Genomic DNA, 20,245 nt, shown 5'->3' on the forward strand with positions numbered 1-20,245 from the left:
GTGCTAACATTGGAAAAATTAAGGTCAAAAGACTACAAAACCCAAGTATCAAGCACTAAAACCAGCAATGAAAGGAAGCGGCAGGTCTTCTAGCATTTCAATGAATTGCCCCCAGATGAAGATAATTATTTGTCACAAAGACTTTTAAGAAGCAACATGCATTTTGAACTGCATCAGAGAAATAAGCAAGAACTGTGCCTCTGGCAGGATGCTGATGGGAAAGCATGAAAACTGGGGACCAAAGAGGCACATCTCCTCCAAAGAACTTCTAATTGTGCATGAAGCAGTAGAAATCTGGAGAGAAATGTGCACTCAGGGATCCAAAGAGAGCTAAAAGATCACCACTGGGATGGGATCTATGTGATCAGACAACACAAGATCAGGTGTCACAGGAAATACAGGGGGAAATGATCAGGGGTGGGAAAAAAGGCTGTGGATGGGAGTCGGGCTGCTCCACAGAAAACCAACATCATCACACTCTTTGAGAGGGCTAAAATACACATCGTCCACAATCAAAGCGCACACTTTCCTCCCTCTAACCTGACCCCCCTTTGTAAGCACCAGCCCGCCTGAGGAGGACCCCCGGAACTCTCCGCCAGCCCCGGCGGGACGCCCCTTCCTGCAGAGGCCCCGAAGCAGGGGTGGCATCCCTCCGTCCCGCTCACCACCTGGGAACCCTGGAAGGAAAACCGAGCACCCGAGAAGGTGTGAGGCCTTCTGGGCCGAACCCCGAGAAACGCTGACAGCACCCCGGAGGGGGGTCGGCAGCAACCGTTACAAGTGTGCGTCGCGGAAACCTGGCAGGCCAGGGGCTGAAAGAGGCGGCACATGCAAGCGTCAGGGGCCGTAAGACCCGGCAAGAAACGCCCCAAAAACAGGCAGCTTGGCACCACTGCCCGGCCGACCCCGCTCCCCGGCCCCGGGCCCCGGCGGACGCCAGGGGGCGGGCGGGGAGGGGGCGGGTCGGGTCCGGCCCATCGATGGGGGCGGCCGCTCTGCGCTCGGCTCCTCCGCCCTGCCTCTCGGCTCTGGATTAATGAAACTGGCGACGTGGGACGGCTGCCGGCTCGGCCCCCGCGCCCTGCCTCGCCCGCCGGGGTGAAGCCGGGACTCGCTGCCGGCCGCGCCGCGCCGCACCGCAGCGCAGCGCAGCGCAGCCGAGCCCGGGGAACCGGCCGTCGCCGCAGCCTCCCCGCCGGCGGGACGCGGAGGCAGCAAGCAGCGGCGCGCTCCTGCCGCAGCCCCGCGGGCGCGGCGCGGTGAGGGGCGGCGGCACCGCGGCGGCGGGGAGCCCCCCTTCCCCACCGGGGGGCGGTTGGTGGGGAGACATGGCGCTGCGGGCCCGGGCGCTGTACGACTTCAGGTCGGAGAACCCGGGGGAGATCTCGCTGCGGGAGCACGAGGTGCTGAGCCTCTGCAGCGAGCAGGACATCGAGGGCTGGCTGGAGGGCATCAACAGCCGCGGCGACCGCGGCCTCTTCCCGGCTTCCTACGTGCAGGTGATCCGCGCCCCCGCCGCCGAGCTGCCGCCGCCCGCTCGCTACGCCAACCTCCCCGCCGGCGGCTTCGAGCCGCTGCCGCCCCCCGCCGCCTTCAAGCCGGCGGCGGCGCCCGAGCCCTTCGCGCCGCCCCCGCCCGCCGCCGCCGGGTACCCCTTCCCGCCGGCGCCCTACGGCGGCTCCTACCAGCCCAGCCAGGGCAGCGATGACGACTGGGACGACGACTGGGACGACAGCTCCACCGTGGCCGACGAGCCGGGCGCCCTGGGCAGCTCCTACCCCGACTACGAGGCGGCGGGCGGCGGAGCCTCCGGCCGCTACCGCCTGTCCACCCGCTCCGAGCTTTCCCTGGGCTCCCGCGGCGGCGGCCACCCGCCTGGCCACCCGCACCCGCCCGGCGGCGGAGCCAAGAGCTCGGCCACCGTGAGCCGCAACCTCAACCGCTTCTCCACCTTCGTCAAGTCTGGTGGGGAGGCCTTCGTGCTGGGCGAGGCGTCCGGCTTCGTGAAGGACGGGGACAAGCTGTGCGTGGTGCTGGGCCCCCGGGGCCCCGAGTGGCAGGAGAACCCCTACCCCTTCCAGTGCTCCATCGAGGACCCCACCAAGCAGACCAAGTTCAAGGGCATGAAGAGCTACATCGCCTACAAGCTGGTGCCCAGCCACACTGGGCAGCAGGTGCACCGCCGCTACAAGCACTTTGACTGGCTCTACGGGCGCCTGGCTGAGAAGTTCCCTGTCATCTCCGTGCCCCACTTACCGGAGAAGCAGGCCACCGGCCGCTTCGAGGAGGACTTCATCTCCAAACGTCGCAAAGGCTTGGCCTGGTGGATGGATCACATGTGCAGCCACCCCGTGCTGGCCCAGTGCGATGCCTTTCAGCACTTCCTCACCTGTCCCAGCACGGATGAGAAGGCCTGGAAACAAGGCAAGCGCAAGGCTGAGAAAGACGAGATGGTGGGTGCCAACTTTTTCCTGACCATCAGTGTCCCCACGGGCCCTGGGGCCAGCCTGGACTTGCAGGAGGTGGAAAGCCAGGTGGACGGCTTCAAAGCCTTCACAAAGAAGATGGACGAGAGCGCCCTGCAACTTAATCACACGGCCAACGAGTTTGCCCGCAAACAAGTCACTGGTTTCAAGAAGGAATACCAGAAGGTGGGGCACTCCTTTAAGTGCCTCAGTCAGGCGTTTGAGCTGGACCAGCAGGCCTTTTCAGCCGGCCTCAACCAAGCCATAGCCTTCACTGCAGAAGCCTATGACGCCATCGGGGACCTCTTTGCAGATCAGCCCCGGCAGGACCTAGATCCTGTGATGGATTTGTTAGCGCTGTATCAGGGCCATTTGGCCAACTTTCCAGACATCATCCACGTCCAGAAAGGTAACACCCTTACATGTTTTCTGAAAGAATGAATTTTTTATGTACCAGTGGTATGCAAACAGATGTAGAGACTGGGGGCTGAGTTTGCACTACGTCTGGCTTGCTGGCCTTGAGTTAAATCTTTCCGTGTTTACTCAGGTAAACTGTTGCTAAAAAACCACATCAGTGACCATTTTCATTCTGTGCCAAAGGTCCAGACATAGTTGGGAGTTTTGCTAGTCAGAGGTTTGGCTGTGTATCTCTGAAAGAAACCACATCTGCCTATAGTGCTGATACATTAAAGATTAATGGGCTTGTGGTGTGAAAACATCTATTAATGTACATTAATATGTACATTATGCACATATGTACATCTTTGTAATGTACATCTTTGATGTACATTAGGTATCTTGAATTTCTGATCTAGTAGATAATAAATACGAAGTAATTTGGAGGTGCAGGTACTCCTTCGACTGACCACCTTGTTTGGCGTGTGCATGCTGGTGTGTGCATTTTGTAGTGTCAGACAGTCACATGGTTAAAGCTCCTAGGGTTTCTCACTTTGGCCATGCGTTAAGCTCTCTTGGTGCCTTTGTAAGAATAATGGTCTGCCATGGTGTTCTTGGTTGGAGTTGTTCATCCTTTGCCCTTATCATAAGAAGATGTTGCCCACCTGTTATCTTTTCAGCATCTTCCTAGCTGAAGCACGCTCCTGAGGTTCAAATTGCTGTTTGTATGGCACTTTGTGATCTGTCAGAGAGAGAAACTCCAAAAAGGAAAGAACTAGTGATGCTTTTTCAGATAAATAGAAGTTTGTAGCACTATATATGTGTGGATGATTTCCCTACTGTGAAATTAATGATAGTCATATATTCTTCACCATTGTGAGAAGACTAGGCCATCATTCTTTCTTTTTGCTGTTGTATTCCTTATCTGTAGTTTTCAACTCAAAGATCAGGGGAGTGTGGGGGATTTGAGCTGTAAAGGAGACCAAGAAAACATCATTAACAGTTACCCAAGAAAATGCTTGAGCTTTATTGAAAATTATTTTGGAGATTAATAAGTGGTGTTCTGCATCCCAAGAGGCAGAGCTTGGATTGTCAGTCGCGGTTAATCAATCTTTTGTGCCCTTACGTGGCATTTCCAGGGTTTCTGCATCTGGAACAGTACCTTGAGTTTGACAATAAAAGAGTTGGAAGAGTTTTTTTTCAAGAGATCAAAAAGGCAGGCTTCTGGGACGTATGCATTACTGCTGGGAAAAATCTGAGGCAACGGAGTCGACACAAAGTGCACAATTTGTTGTTATTTAAGAAAGTAAGCTTTTCATAAAAATTGCATGCATTAAAGTCGGATATCCATTCCCCTGTTGACTCTTGAAAATTGAGTGGAATCGTAAGCAATCTTAATATTATTTTGAAGAGAAAAGGGAAGTGTGCAAGCTAACCTTTGTTAGAGGAGTTGTTCTGCTAGCTGCTGTGACGTTGTGTTTTGATAACACCTTTCAAGCATTTTAAATTTAGAGAGAAGGGTGGCCTTGGCAATGCCTCGTGTTTGGGAGTGGAGCATTTAAAAGAGAGTTGTCAACTGGTAGTAGTCTGTAAGCTTCTGGAAAAAAATAAGGGGAAAGATTTTTTTATTAGGTGGAAGAAATCAGCACATTATATGTACTATTTAAATAACATCCTCAAGCTTTAAGGCTATATAGAGTTCTTCACTGCAGAGTTTTTAGAGATGAGACTTTGAAGAGAGGATTAGGAATAGTAAGATAGGTGCTTTACTGAACCCTATTTCTGTTTATAGTTTTGTTTGAATTTGCCCTTACTGGTTAGGTTTACCTTGCTGAACTGGGAAAAGTTCATCTAAATGAGCTTCCAATAGAGCTGTGCATGAGCATGACGTATGTAGAGTTGATTTTGTACCACAGCACTGTCCTGGATTTGGCTGGAGAAACATACATCCTGTCTGCGTGCAGGTGCTAATGCTCTAGTACCTCTGGGCTAGCACTGCCTTCAACAGAGTATTATCCCTGGTACGTACTTGCCATCAGAAAATGGCACAGGCTTGAGAGGCTGGTCTCTTGATTGTCCATGTTCATGATAGGAACAGGGTTAGAACTGAGTTATGTGTTTGCTGTTGTTTCTCCTGTTGAAAAACAGGCAAACTGGAGGAAAACTGAGAGGAAGATGTTTTTTACACCCAGTATATTGCTGTTTTATTACTCTTAAGAGTTACTTGTGACAAGGTATAACTTTTCAATTCCAAGTTGTGAACCTCAGGTGAAAATGTGAACTGTTTGGTGTTCTTACAATGTAAGAACTTTCTTTTACATTTACTATGTGGGATAGCTGCCAGTTTTGAGAATTATTATTGTCTGTAAGTCTGTTGGTGCTGATAGATCATCTGAAAAATAGAGTTCATGTGTCTTTCTTCAAGTGTTTTGTTTTCTCGTGTACAACTTCTTTGTGCAGTAAAATGACCCCAAAGTGCCCTGAGAAGTGGCAGAAATATCAGCCTGATTGATGCATTGCTTACATGGCCGTGCCTTTAAAAAGATGAACTCTGAAGCTAGGAGTACTTCTCCTTTGTTTTCTGCGTAGTGCAAATATATTTTCCACTTGAGATAAAAACCAAGGCCTTTTCTAGACTCCATTTCTGTGTTCCCTTAGACCTGAGAAGGACCAGAAAATAAAGGCCAAAACCGTGCCCAGATCTATGGGTAGAACGTCCAAGTGCATTGTCCCATTATGGGTTTGCTCTGCTGCACATAGTTGAACAGCTGCTGAGTGTGATTTGGAAGTGTGTTTTGTGGTTTGAACTGAGAAGTCTGCACCTCTGGGTGCAACTTCTGCAGAAAGAAGAACAGAGAACCTGTAAGCTGGAGACAAAAACTTCCCTCGATTTGGGCTTTTTCTTTTCTCCTAGAATTATAATCAAAACCATGTAAGCCTCACTGTTGCTTCATCTATGTATCAGCAGGAAAATGTGTTATCTGTTGAGCTTTTAATTGCTCTGGGGTCCAGGTCTTTCTGCTTCCTGTGCTGAGGATGTCATACATGATCTGAAGTGTGCAGAAAGGGATTGTAATTTTGGTCACTTGTGTAAAACATGTGAACCAATGGACTGTGGGAATATTTTAAAATTGTTTATTATCTTATTAATATTATAAGTATTATGAAATGGCAATAGCTTCAGTAGGAGACTTTAAAAGATTCCTTTCACTCTGCTTCCTTCATCTTGGGCACCCAGTGTTTAAGGAATTTTCTGCGAGGGAAGGAAAAGTTGAACTTGTTCCAGAAGAGGCGGAGGAAGCATTCGAACTTTTCTGTCACACATGCCAGTTGAGGATCAACTTGTCAGTACTTTGTAAGAAACCTTGCCCAGTTTTGTGTGCGCTCCAGTCCAGGTCTGAAGATTCATTAGATTGAGCCCTACAGCGAAGAACACAAAGAGCTGGAAACCCCACATTTCCGTCTGGAAATTCTTGGTTTGAGAGTCCCATGGAAGCTGGCACAGAGCACATCAGCCCCAAGGCATACATCCCTTACAAGTGGCTTGTTGTTTGGAAAACTAAGCAATTAGGGGAAAAATGGCACCTGTAGGGGTAGATGATGGCAGAGCAGTGTCTCAACCATTTAAGCACCCAAATACTTGTATTAATCTAGTCCTCAAGCCCCCATAGATTAATGCCTCTGAAGTGCTTGCATGAAAGTATTCTTATGCATATCTGTGGTTTTTTGGAGTCGAAGATACAAATGTGTTAGATACACTTGTACTCAGTTTTCTTTAGCCTCTGGCAAAACATTTGTAGAAGAGGAATATTAAGTTCAGTAGGCTCAAAAACTGAGCTCCACTTTTGTCATTTTCTTTCGCAGAACTGATGTATCTTTCAAGAAATGCTAGATTCAGTTGCTTTAATTTTGAGAAGCAAATCGACCTCCCATCTTTTTTTTTTTTGTAATGGATAATGCCTCCTTTTCTGTGTTTTTAAGGTCTACTTGTGGAAATTCCCTAGGCAGTCTTGGCAAAGCAATTCCTAAATATTAATTGCTAGAGCTTCACTCAACTGGTGAGTTCTTCTCACTTCAGTAATCTTCGACATAAATGCTCACTGCAGGCCCATGCAAGTTCAGGTTCAGAAAATTTATGCACATGTAAGAATTTGAGATACTTCATGCTGGTACTGTAGCTCGTGCTTGTCTGCCTATCTTGTCCTCATATTTGCTTAGTGAGAGGAGTTATGATTTTTGGGTTTCTTTCTTTCGAGTTTTACGGGGGGTTGGACTAGATGACCTTTGAAGGTCCCTTCCAACCCAAACGATTCTATGATTCTATGATTCTATGAACTACTATAATTGGCCTTTTGTGATTCCTGAAAGTGGAATAAATACTGACTAACTTGCTGTTTCATCGCTGCTTTCCAGATTTTTCTCTTCCTCTTAACGTTATGATGTTAACGCTAGACAAACTTTTGGTTAAGATGTTTGCAAAACAGATTTCAGAAAGTGGTCTAAATATCTTCTAAGACGTAGGCAGCAATTCTGTTTCCTCTGCATGCCAAGATTTAAGTGAATTATTGAAAATAATATCTGAATGACCTTTTTGCTTCTGGATCACTGATTGTGAAAAGTAAAATAAGGCAAATGGTCTTATTTACCTCAAGCAAGCTTAATTCTAGACATCGGCTTTAACGAATGTGCTGGGTGTCTTTTTAGAATTATTTACAGAATTATAGGCAAAAAAAAATGTTCCAGCTGGAAAAGCATCAAGATTTCAAGCATAAAAAACCCCAGACAACACTGAAACTTGGAACTCTGTAGTATTTTCAGCAATGTTTATTTTGCGGGGGGAAGGAGAGGTATGTATGTTCATTAATAAATCAGACTGGTCAAAATTCACACCTAAAATTTTGTATCCCAGTGTAAAAACAGTGCTTTTCTCTCTTGCTTACTTTCTAACCTCTTAAATTTGTCATGTAGACATGGTTTTTCCATCCCTGTTTTCACTTCTATCCACCTTTCCCCCGCCTCCACGCACCCCCATCCCTCAGATACAAACACTTTGCATGGGGTTCAACTCAGGTAGCTACTGCCTAAGAGCTAGGCATGTAATCCTAGCCAGATGACCCCTAGAACAGTAAAAAGAGATGGGTGGCTGCATTTCATCTGTTTAAGGGCTTTGATGAGAAAGGATGGGTTGCTCCAGGATGACTTGTATGTTTTGCCCTGTCAGTCTCCCAATTGCTGTTATAGTGATGTTGTAGCATTGTCTGCTTGCTGCTGAATCAGCCAACATTACCTCCCAGTATTTGAAGGTAACTTGGCGGGAGCCGAGACTTTTAGATGGCTAAAATGTGAAAGAATTTTCACATTTAGAAACTGCATAAAATTATAGCTTCCTTGGTGTGTGTAAAATAAGGGGGCAACAATAAAAAAGACTAAAATTGAGCAATAGCCTTACTTGAAGAAGACTAAACAGAAGGAGGGGAAAAAAGGGACTTCTATACCCTGACTGCCTAAAAGATGCATGGGTCTTTTTAAAGTATGGGATTTTTTTTCTTTTCCACTCCTTCCATAATCTTTTTTTCCCTTCGCTTTTTAAGGGAGCAAGATTCACGTAGTCGTGATGTCTTTCTCTTTCCTGTTACCTTTTGAAACCCGCTAGCCTGATCCCATGCACATTTGATGCAGAGAAATGTTTCATAGCTGATAAAACCCGTTTTTTGTTTGTTTGTTTGTTTGTTTTCAAAAACAGCTGGTAGCACCAAAAGAGTATAACTGTTCCTTACGTGGGAGACACTGCACGTGTTACTGCACACCAGCAAGTCTATCCAGACTGCCCACTTCATCTGAACGGGCTGGAGGGGTTTTGGTTGGAGTTTACACCTGTAGCAGGTTTGACTGCAGAGAGTGTATTGTCACCTCTTCTGCTCTTACAAGTACTTGCTCACCACAGGCAGTGAGGCTCTGTCTACTGGGAAGACCTTCTGGGTAGTTAGAAAGTAGCAGTACAGTGTAGACATTGAAGAAGTAAAAATTATTTTGTAGAAAGAGGAAGTAATTTTATTTCAAAGACTATATAAATACCATTTCAGCTGGAAGCTTATGAAGAGCCTAGATGGTGATATGGTTCTCTCTTGCAACTGAGAGAACTCCAGCTCCTACTAAAAGGACTTCCATCCAAACAGGGAAGATGAGAATTGGTAGACTGAAAACAGAAAGTAGCTCTCAGAGCTCATCCAAGTATTTGTAAGCACATTATCAAAAGCAAACAAGCCGGTCGATTTTTCTATTTTGGAAGTCACCTTTGAAACAAGGACATGTTTCAGCCTTTCCAGCATCTTTGTATGACTTCATTGTTAGACTTTGTTCAAACAAAGTTAAAATGCCAGGTTAATGTGTGCAGATTGTATAAACTTATCCGCCTTGTACCTTACTTTTAAATTGCTTGGTTCAAGTAGCACAGAATTTGAAAATTCTAATTAAAAAAATAAAATAACGTTTGGCTTAGCCTGCAAAACATGAGCTTTATGACTCTAGAGCAAACAAATGTCAAATGCTTTCTCCACAATCTTGCTCATATCTTTTATGAACGCCATAAGGATTTAAATGAGAAAAAAAAATCTAGTGAAAAGTGTATTTTAAATTTTGGAGTGGAATCTCATTAAGTCAGTGACAGAATAAATACATTTAAGCAATCTGTTCTGTTCTTGTCAGTGCCTTTGGGTTGTTACCGTAGCAGAGCTACAGTAGAAGTGATGGTTTCAGCCTTTATTTTAGGTAGGCACACATCACAGGTGGACACTTTATGGAATTGTGATGAAGGGAACAACGATTTTTATGCCTACATGCAGTTCTTTCATAACAATGTGAAAAGCAGAGTCATGCTGTGATTGGGAATTGACATTGCTTTTTTTGTCTTGTGGTAAAAAGCAACTTGCTATTCTAGTTTTTTCAGGCTTACCATTTTGAATCTTTACGTGCTAGCTGTGCGAGCTGACTGGCAGTATACTGAAGAAAGAACATTTTTACCAAACACCATGATAATCACACTACATTTTCAAGTTGCTTGCGGTTTTATGTAAGCCCAAGCTCAAAGCAGCAGATCCCTTCCTCCTAGAAGGGCAATGTGGGGTAGCATGGCCCAGCAAAACATTAATCCTGGAGGTGCTGCACCCCAAAGTTTGTGGACTCCTCTGGGGGACTCTGGAACTGAACTGCGTATTGCCAGTGTGATAACTTAAATATTTTTCAGTAGCATGAGCATTTTGGAGCCTCTGAATATGCACAGGTATGATTACAGTCCTTGTAGATCTGGATAAATAAATTTGTTGTGTATGCTCTTCCTATGTGTGTGTACACCAATCGGCAGGAGTCTAATCAGGTCTTAACTATCACTTTATTTAAAATTTAAAAAAGATTAGTTAGATGTGTGTAGTATTCATTAACGCTGGTGGCTCTTTAAAATAGAGTGACATTTGACTCTGTGCATTCTAACGCTGTCGTTGACCGGTTATATATTAATTAAATCAATGCATATGTTAAAACCAGCAGATGAGATTAGAGTTAATCAAGTTTCTGAAATCTCTAGCACAGATTGTTTTATTTATGCGTGATCTCTGAATTGTGTAGATTAGAAGGTGATTTCATTTTGAACTGAAGAATGCATCTCTGGTTGACAGCTTTTGATGAGTTTTGCAACAGGATAACTGGAAGAACAAATAAATCTGTCTGACTTTAGTAATCCCGCAGTCAGTCAATGTTAACCTAGATGTTAGCAGAGTAATGTGATTTATGAGCCTAGATTTATAGGATAGTATTATTTTATTCTGTGGTTTTTTGAGCAATGGGCAATTAAATAATAAAGAATAAACCTAACTTTTAAAAACTATTTTAGACTGCAGATTCTAAAAGCATTACAGCCATTTTCACATATCTATAAAAAATTTCTTGTAATACTAAAGCAATTGCAATTTGATATATTTTGTTTTTATGTTTCTAACTTTCATTACGGAAAATAGATTGTTGTTAAAGCAGTTTTTACCCTTAAGGAGAAGAACATAATCTTTAAATTTGAAAGACTGATTTTGAAAACTCAGTTGTGTTGGCACTTTCAGAAAGAACAAGTGACTTCATTTTATATTTTATGGTGGAGATCACTTGTTTTTTTTTCTGTTTAAAAGTGTTAAACCAGATTTTAAAGTAACAAGTCATTCCTACATTAATCACTGTAATGGTGCTTTTTTTCCTGTCACATTTCTTTTATACAGTTCAGTCCCTACTGGAGAAATCTTCTGGTTTTAATTTCAGGCAAATTCTCATTATGCTGCTTTCCATTCTGAATCTTGGCCAGAAAATGTAAGGAATTTTCAGAATCTTAATGTGTAGGCTGCTTTTGTTAATCTCCGCTCAGAGCATTCTTAAGCAAGTCATCTGTCAGTGTAGTAGCATCTATATTCTGCAACAGTAAATTTCATCATTTCACTTTGAATTGAGAAAGAGAAGTTTGGAGGCTTTTTTCAGAGTAGGATTTCATGTTACATGTTGGGAGACAAGCAGCTGACCCTGTCTGTAATCTCCTGTGGTGCTCCTGCAACTTCCCTTGTGCTGGACCTGATGGTTGTGTAGCCCTGGGCTGAGCAGCATCACGTAGCTAAGCCATTGATAAAACTAAGCCACTGTCTCCCTCCCTTTCAGGCCAAATGCAGTTTTTTATTGTGTTAGTCATTTGACTCATCCCATCACAACATCTTTAAGTGGGATGGCATGTAGACAGGCTTGCTCTGGCAGCAGTTTGCAATAGCATGCTTTGAAGGACACATCATACCTACTGTTAGACCATTTATTATGATGGGCAGCTGAATGGCATGGAAATATTAGTTGTTTTACTTTCTAGTAAGTAATGCACCAAGTTTTATTCTGTAGCTTGCTGATAGCAGAAAGATGAAAAGTTGTTTATTGCACAGATTGTTTTATTTTCACAAGATCTGTGAGGTACAACTGCTGAGACATTTTCTTTGTCAAACTTGCGAGTTTCTTTGAAGATCACAGTATTTTCTGGTTCTAGTTGTCCTCCATGAGGGAACCATCTTTCAGAGGAGCCTTCAGACTTTGCAAGGTCTTGCTGTTGCATGAAGCCTTTTGGCCAGGGGACCTCTCAAAGACACTGGTCAGGAATATGGCGCTCTGTGCTTTTGCCACAGTTACCCCTGATGTCAAGGCCAGAATGATCACCCTCCGTGGGTTTTTTCCCATTCTGCCACTTCTACGGCTGTTGTCCTGACTGTTGGATGCAGTAGTCAAAAGATGATGTTTGGGTACTTTGAGGAGAGGTGGAGATGGGGCAGTGGGAAGATGGTACACCCTTAGCGGTTACAGTTGTTCTTCGGCTTCTGATTACCTGTGCTGGGAGGTGCAGAGCAGATCTGGCTTCAAGCGAGACAAAGGAGTTGAGTGAAGAGCAGTCTTGATTGCAGTCTTCATGGTCTGAGCCCCAGAACTTCTCCCTGCTGGTCATGTTGCAAGCTGCAACTTGGACTTGTGTCATGTACTCTAAGTGTGAGGAACCAATGTAGGGCTGGCTGCTGGTAGGCTGATAATACCATGCGAATAGAGAGCTTGGAGACACATACGCATCAGTATGGGTTTACATATATATGCACACAGTGTGGAGAGAGAGTGAGTACAGTTTTAAGTATGGATTCAAACCCATCCTTAGTTGACTGTCCACACAGTCTCAAAGTATTTGTTAGTGTAATAAAACCACAGGTGATGTGAAAATATATTTTTTGACCCAAACCTGAGTGCTCTCAGATTCAGGTATTTTTTTTTAATTTCATTTTCTTGAATGTATTTGACTCTTGCTGCCCCATTGCAACCTCATGTTTGCATGCATGTCTTTCTGACTCAATACTGTTCTTTTTTTTCCTGGTAACTACTCAGCACCCATTTAAGTTGCTGTTTGTATTGTGTGTTTTACAGCTTGGAAGTATTTATTTCTAGCAGGAATTTTAAGTTTTCCTTGTCTTCTTGGCTGCTAGCACGTTACTATAAATGTTCCTTGTTAAATGTGTTTATATCATCTTGTGTTGTCTAGTCTCATACTTCAAAACAAGCACTGAAAACTGTGAGTCTCTCTTTAAGCCCTTAGCAGCATTCAGTGAGCACCACTGTCTGTTTAACATGAGGTACTGGGCAATGAAAAACATCATTCACATCTGCTTTTCCCCACTTTTAAGAACAGAAATAGATGTAGCACAGGTTTTTTTTTTTGGTGGTTTTTTTTTTGTTTGTTTTTTTTTGTTTTTTTTTTTTTTTTGCAGCAGTGTCTTTGATCCAGGCCCTCTTTGCTGTTTGAAAGCTAGTCCTGATCACTGGAACATGACCTCCTGACAGAAGGTCTTTTCATTGGACCAGAAGCTTTAAATGCATGGGCAAGACTTTACAGAATCTGTAAAGCTGGAGCTAAAAAAACGCAAGAATTTATTTTTATGTATTCCATCCCTCTGGGAACAGTGCATTGGCGGATATTTATCCCAGACATGTATTCAGCAGGAGGTTTCCTTGAGCTAATACGCCTTAGGAGGTGGCTCCTTCTGTTTCTTTTCCCTGAAGTGTGTGTTAGCCTTTTCTAGGCTTGCCATAATTCTGCTTTTGTTTTTTAAATATGTCTTGCTTTTTTGAATTGTCTAAAGCATTACTAGATGTTCACATCATTAAATTCAGAAACCAGGAGATGTTTATGCAGACGTACTTAGGCCAGAGGGGGCTTGCTCAGCCTCGACAGCCTGCAAGAGCAGCAGCAGGAGGTGCTGAGGGCGATGGATACATGAGCGAGGATGGAGGTGGGGAGTTCATGGTGTACAGCCCGGAGTGGGACAGGTTAGGAGTTGTGAGCTGAGACACGTTAGAGGTTGACCATGAGACACTTCCCCTACTTGGGCATCTCTGAGCAGGATCCTTGTTTTCAAGCAAGGGTGCACACAAGGGGCTGCTCTCTACTCCCCAGTTCCCTCGCCCGGTACTCCTGCCCCCTCTCACCGTTAGAAACATGCATGGATCATTGCACCCTCAACATCAATGAATGTGTGCTCTGGCTTAGAGTTTTTGCCTGCATAGATTCACACAGAAGGGCTGTAGGCTATGGAGGAGTCTTTGGAGAAAACTTGGGATTAAATGTGTCACGCCTTCGTTAGTAAAGCTGCTTGCAAAGCTGTGCAAAGTAACAACCCTATTTTCTAAGATTTACTAAGCTGAGTCTTGCAAACTTCCGTAGATGCTGAACAAGTTTTAAATGACATTTTAGAACAAATGGTTGTTTGCTTCTTAAAGTATATGGACTTTATTTCTGTCTTTAGACAAGGTTGTTTGATTGCCCTAATAAGCTAATATTTTCCCTCTGTTAAGTTATTTTAAGATTAATCATTTCACTAATAATTAAACGCTTCATTTAGAGGCACTTCAAAAACCAAGCAAGTTTGTACTTCAGCATATGTGTAAGTTCTTGTCAGAGATTGCTGACCTCTGTTTGTGGTCTGCCTAGGTTTTTCCTTTAGGAAATTCCACTGTAGGACCAGCGTGAATCCATATGCATTAAGAGAGCAGTCATGGTTGCAAGTTTTCTTCTCTCATTCCTTTTCTTAATTATAAATATATATATTTTTTTTAATGGCAAAACTCCTACATAATGCATAATATGTCCAGTCTGGAGGGGTTTAGCATTTGGTAATGTATGTTTTTTATTGATGTAAAATAATTTGAAGATTATGCATGCTTCAGAACTTAGTTATGCTTTCAGTTGCTGATGCTGTAAATTTCAGTATTTTTCTTCCAGTTTGGTCATTCTAGAAATAACATCTAAAGCTGTTTCCCACATCACAACTGAAGAGTTGTCATGTTTATTTAACCAGCTCCATCTGGCTTCCAGTAAGTCCCAAATTTCAGTTTTTCACAGCCATGCATGGATTCCTGCCATGCCCACGGAATGCAGAGAAAATTTCTGCTAAGCCTGGTTTTGTTTGTTGAAAGAAGCATCATTTTTTGCAGAAGAAAGGATTAAATATTTTTCAGATCATGCCCTACCTCGCAGATCCCTCACTCCTTAGAGGAGAGAATACAGACCTTCTGGCATGGTCCTGCTGCTGGCACCACTGCACGTGGAAAAGTTTTTTCCGCGGTGTTTTTTTGGGCCAGGCTGGAGATGATGAGGTCAATCAGCTGTAGCAGCTGATGCCAAGCTTTTAGCCACCACGCTGCCTGGCCAGGAGGACTAAGAAGGTGTGGAGCCAGGCGCTGCCAGCACCTTGCAGCACTGGAGGAGAGCCACTGCCCTTGGCAGCTCTTTGGCACACCATGTTCTGAGGGTGGCCTCTGCCACTCGCATACCAGTGTCCTCAGCCATGCAGCCTGTGGTCTGTGCTTACTTTGTTCACAACCTGCCTGCCACAGTTTAAAAAGGAAAGGAAAATCTTTTGTCTGGTCTTTCTGCAAGTATGTCACACCGGAGGAGAATTTCTTACGCTCGCAACTGAGAGCTCATACCAGGGCTGCAGACAGGAGCTGCCACGTACAGCACAGCCTAAATGCAAATCAAGCAGAAAAATACTATTTTAAGAGTAGAGAAGTACTGGTTAGAGGAAGTATTTGGAATTAAAAATATCCCCTGCTACAGTTAACTAGTCACTGTTAGAAGCTGAATCGAGAAAAGTCATGCATGTTTCTCTGATTTTAGGGATTCCAGATTTCATTTGTAAGGGAAGACACGATCTCTATTTCATTTCAAAAATACAACAAACTCTTTTTCCCAAGTCTGCCAAATCATCTGATATTTTAACTTGTGTAAGAGCGTACCTTGACCCTCCGTTATACCTGGCTGCCTGGTGAGGGCTTGGAGATGGGCATGGGTTGAGCCGCAGCAGCCAGGGCAATGTGAGAAGCACCTGAACGAAATGCAGTGAGCAGCAGCTGTGCTCCCTGGTTGCCTCTCAATCTACTGCGCGTGCAACAAACCCAGACGCGTCTGTGCACAAGGTCATGCTCCAGATCTGAATTGCAGAGATGTGTCAGGGTGCTGGAGGGAGGCACATTCGAAATGGCATGTTAAACAGGCACAGGAAGGAAAAGACAGAAGGTAGTATTACTGCTGATGAACTGTGTTTTTACTGTTTAATGGTGTTTACTGTGTGTGGATTCAGCCTGACAACAGGACAAACCAACTCCCCCAGCAGACAGAGTGGACGTTGTCCCCCTGGAAGATACAGGCAGAGAGTTTTCTCTGCTAGCTTGCTGGCTAGTGTCACTGTAGGGACTACAGAAAAGGATTTCTTCAAGGCAGTGTAAAGAGTCCTGTCAGTGAACTGTAGTCATGTGTATGGTAAGAAGTATTATCTGAGAGGAAAGACATAGTTAAGACATTACAAATAGTTGAAGGAACAAGTAACTTCAGTGTGATCACACGGGCTGTAAAAAATGTCCTATCACTAGCATCTTGTGAGAAGAAAAAAGCTATATTGGTCTGATTGGTTCTAGTTACATGAATAAAATATGTATGTAATATTTCAGGCAAAGGAGTTGGTATATGGGAAATGAAGTCCAAGAAAATGAATGTCTTAAGATGTATCTTGGTACTCTGTCACTATAAGTCTGCTTTGGGTAGGTCTGTTTTGGGTCATATTTTGGTTTTGTAGGATATGTGTGCTTTAATTAATTATTTGGAAGAGAAGGACTGTCAGTTCTTTTACTCTGTTTTTCTTCTAGCTTTTCCAAAACTCTGTTAGGTCTGGAACTTTGAAATAAACTTTTAGATTCTCTAGTACTCAATAATTAATTTGGGAGTATCTGTATTGTAAAAGCAAAACAGTGTATTGGCAAGATTTAGTGTATTCAGATCTCCTAGTTGATGTTTCACAAAGGTTGGGAAAAGTGATTGTTTCGCAAAGTCCAATTTCTTAATAAGGTTATTTTTTTAGTTTTTACATAGGCTTAAATTGATCTGACTAGTTTACTAGTGCTTTCATTTTTTCCCTCTAGTGGTATATTTATCAATTATTCTCTGAAGGACACCATCTGTTTTTTAAGATTGTGAAATAAGCATGTTCTACTATCTTTTGCAAGCTAGAGCCTTAAAAACCCTTTTTTAAACAAGAGTTGCTCTTCTGTGTTTTTTTTTTTTTTGTATGAAAAAGCTTTATTTTATTCCTTTTCATTCATATATATATATATATATGCACATATAAGTACATTTAGAATGAGTCTTATATAAATCCTTGCTTTTACTAAATCACTTGTTAAAGTAGTTGAGTCTACAGTTCAACTGTTTTGTTTTGTTCTTTATGCAGGAGCCCTTACCAAAGTAAAGGAGAGTAAGCGGCACGTGGAAGAGGGGAAGATGGAGCTCCAAAAAGCTGAGGGCATTCAAGAACGCTGTAACATTATTTCTTTTGCAACCCTAGCAGAAATTAATCATTTCCACAAAATTCGTGTGAGGGACTTTAAATCACAGATGCAGCATTTCTTGCAACAGCAAATACTCTTTTTTCAAAAAGTAACACAAAAGCTAGAAGAAGCTCGTCAAAAGTATGACAGTGTTTAATCTCTGAACTTTGATTTGTGGACTTCCCTCAGTATGAACATGACTCAGGTGGCAGAGCGAATGCTGCTGCTGCTGAAGAACTGCTGCCAGTGGTAGACAGTGGTACAAGGATGGGTTTGTGTTTACCTGGAACCCTGGTTTAGTCTCTGATTATGTAGAAAGGAAACAGTTATAGGGCTATGTAGTAGAAACAGTACCACGCATTGTAACTAAATTATACTGTGTATGCCTACACTACCATTGTAACTTTTTTGAATTAATGAATATACTATTTGCCTTATTGCTTTTTGAAATATGGTATTTTAGTGCATACTTTGTAGACCTCAAACCCTTTGGGTCTTTAAGGAAGTTGGCTAGATAAAAGCCTGCTTCAGATGCCTTTTTACTTTCCTAGATTTGGATTTCCTAAATTCAAACGATCCTCTGTTTACAGACTCGTACTAGAGCAGCTATGTGATTCTGTGCCTTTAGACTATATTTTTCCTTTTCTATTAAGTCACATTTTTATGATTGAATGAATAAGGGGTTGATGCCTATGACAGGAACTTACTATGAAACCTCCCATTGACTGGGAAAAAATCAGCTGCCATCCAGTTTGCACAGCAAGTACTGTCTTAGGACAAATGTTGGCTCAAAAAGAACTTAAATCTATTCACACTTTCCCTAAAAATGGAGACTACTTGTTACATGTACTAGGCTGTTAAGTGCATATACAAAAATACACCACTTAATCCTCTTTCTGAAATTAATAATACAGTGAGGGGATTTTTTTTTTTTTTTTAGTATAAAGCATTACTGTGAGTGGAAATTTGAAGAGCTAGGCTAATAAAAATTATATATATCAAGGGGATATGAATGCAAGCTATGTGGCTAAAGCATTTTTTTAAGTTTGAAATTGCTCATTGTTGAGTTGCTGATTCAGTTTAACTTCAGACTTGCATCTGCGTTGCCAGTTGTCTGGGTTGAAACTCCACTGTGATTCATTAGTTTACTAAGTTACAAATTTTCAGGGATGTTCAGTTATATAAATGATCTGAAATAAGGCTTGGCTGAACTGACTTGGAAAACAAGTGGGATTTTTATGTTTGTAACACTCAAGAATTAACAATTGTCTTAATTTTTGTATAAATATTTTTGACAAGCAGGGTGCATTTATATATACGTAAACACTATCTCTTAAAGAGTTTTCTGGCTTATTTCCCTTTAATTAAGTCTGAAGTCTGTGTTTCTTACCTACTGATTTCCTTCTTATAGGTCAGTATGAAAGAGGGTTTTTATTTATCCTATCTCTTTTCTCCTGAACAAAAATAACAAAACCTTCCAAGGAAGCAAAATGTTTACTTTTTTGTTTGTAATTAAATTCATCAAAGATCGCTTAAACAAATAAAAGCCTGGAAAAGGAAGTTAAGCAACAGTTGCATTTAAGTACAAATCATTCCTCACCTGTGCAGCAGAAATGTGCAGTTCTTTCGCTTGATCATGTGAGTTTCTGTAGCTTAACCACACACCTCTGTTTTAGAGGAGTAAATGTAAGAATGTAGTTTTGGCTTTAAGATTCATCCCCAAATGCTTGGAGATTGCTATTTTGTGCAAGTTTTATTTGGCAGTGCTTCTAGTACATATCCAAAGAAGAAAAATACAGAATAATGAAGAGGAAAAAAACAGTATTTGTAAAAGAAAGGACAATCAGTGAGGAAGGACTCAATTTCCAGGCTGTTAGAAGAGTGCTGCAAACAACAAGGTTGACCATAAAATAAGGACCATAATCATAGGGTTGACTTGCTTTTTATCTTCCTCATGGTGTCTCGTTCTACATTCAAACTCACCACTTCCCCAACAGCTCTTCCCAGCAGTACTCCAGCTTCCCATATGTCATTTAATTTTGTGAGATAGTGATGAGCTAGGTTTGAGCTGAGTTCCATGGCTTATGTTTGCTTAAGCCAGATACTGTTTGATTAAATATCTTTGCAGTAATTAGATCAGACTACAATCAGATTAATGTTATGTCAAGGTATTAAGACCTGTTCAGAAATTGATCTTGGTCCAGTTGAAATATTCTAGGAAGTTGGTATTAATGACATGTACCTGTCTAGGAGAAAATAAAGCTGTGATATGTATACACACAACATTATCAGACGGGTACAGTTTTCCCAAATAAACTGTCATGGCCTTCACTTTACTTTCTGATTTGTGAATTTCTGGGCCGAGCGGAGAGTGGGGGTGCTAACTGGTTAAACTTGATGTACCAAAAAAGCTTGACCTGCATCCTGGATCTCTGTTGCTCCAGAGTTCAGAAAGGTTCAAATCTGCATCCATATTAACATCTTCCTTTTTTCCTCACTCATTGTAGAGTTGGAGTTAAACTGATGCAGGGACCCTGAACTCCATTAATGCTTACTGCACTATGCAAGAGCTATGGTTTTAATTTTACTTGGAGTAAGTATAACATTGACTGCTCATGACTGACGGACTGCTGGGTGGTGTGGTCCAAGATCTGAATGTACCCTGCAGTAAAGTGAATGTATATTGTGTGGAACTGTGGAAGCATTAAAGGAAATCTAACAATCTTTAAAAATAAATAAATGTGGAGGAAAGCAAATCAGCTCTACAGCATAATGTTAAATGCCTTTGTTTTATTCCATTCCTGTAATGTGTTTTTGATGCATCACAATTTTTGCATGGACAAGTAGTAAGTACCTGATATACTTGTTGGAGGTTAGAGAGGCTGAATTGAAAGCTACAAGAAGATCCGCTGAGGTACTGGTTTCTGCTAAAGTCCTGAATCCAGTGAAAACTGTGGAATGAA

The 20,245-nt window shown here is 42.6% G+C and overlaps 1 protein-coding gene across 1 annotated transcript; it reads left to right on the forward strand.

The window, feature by feature from the left end:
- The first annotated feature begins 1,142 nt into the window (after positions 1-1,142).
- SNX18 (sorting nexin 18) lies at positions 1,143-19,014 on the forward strand. The gene is made up of 2 exons (XM_086770568.1): positions 1,143-2,874; positions 17,186-19,014. The coding sequence occupies exons 1-2, from the start codon at positions 1,329-1,331 to the stop codon at positions 17,437-17,439; spliced, it is 1,800 nt and encodes a 599-aa protein (XP_086626694.1). The 5' UTR covers positions 1,143-1,328; the 3' UTR covers positions 17,440-19,014.
- The last annotated feature ends 1,231 nt before the right edge of the window (positions 19,015-20,245 follow it).

This window comes from Chlamydotis macqueenii, chromosome Z (assembly GCF_036417535.1).
Source record: "Chlamydotis macqueenii isolate bChlMac1 chromosome Z, bChlMac1.mat, whole genome shotgun sequence".
Lineage (NCBI taxonomy): Eukaryota > Metazoa > Chordata > Aves > Otidiformes > Otididae > Chlamydotis > Chlamydotis macqueenii.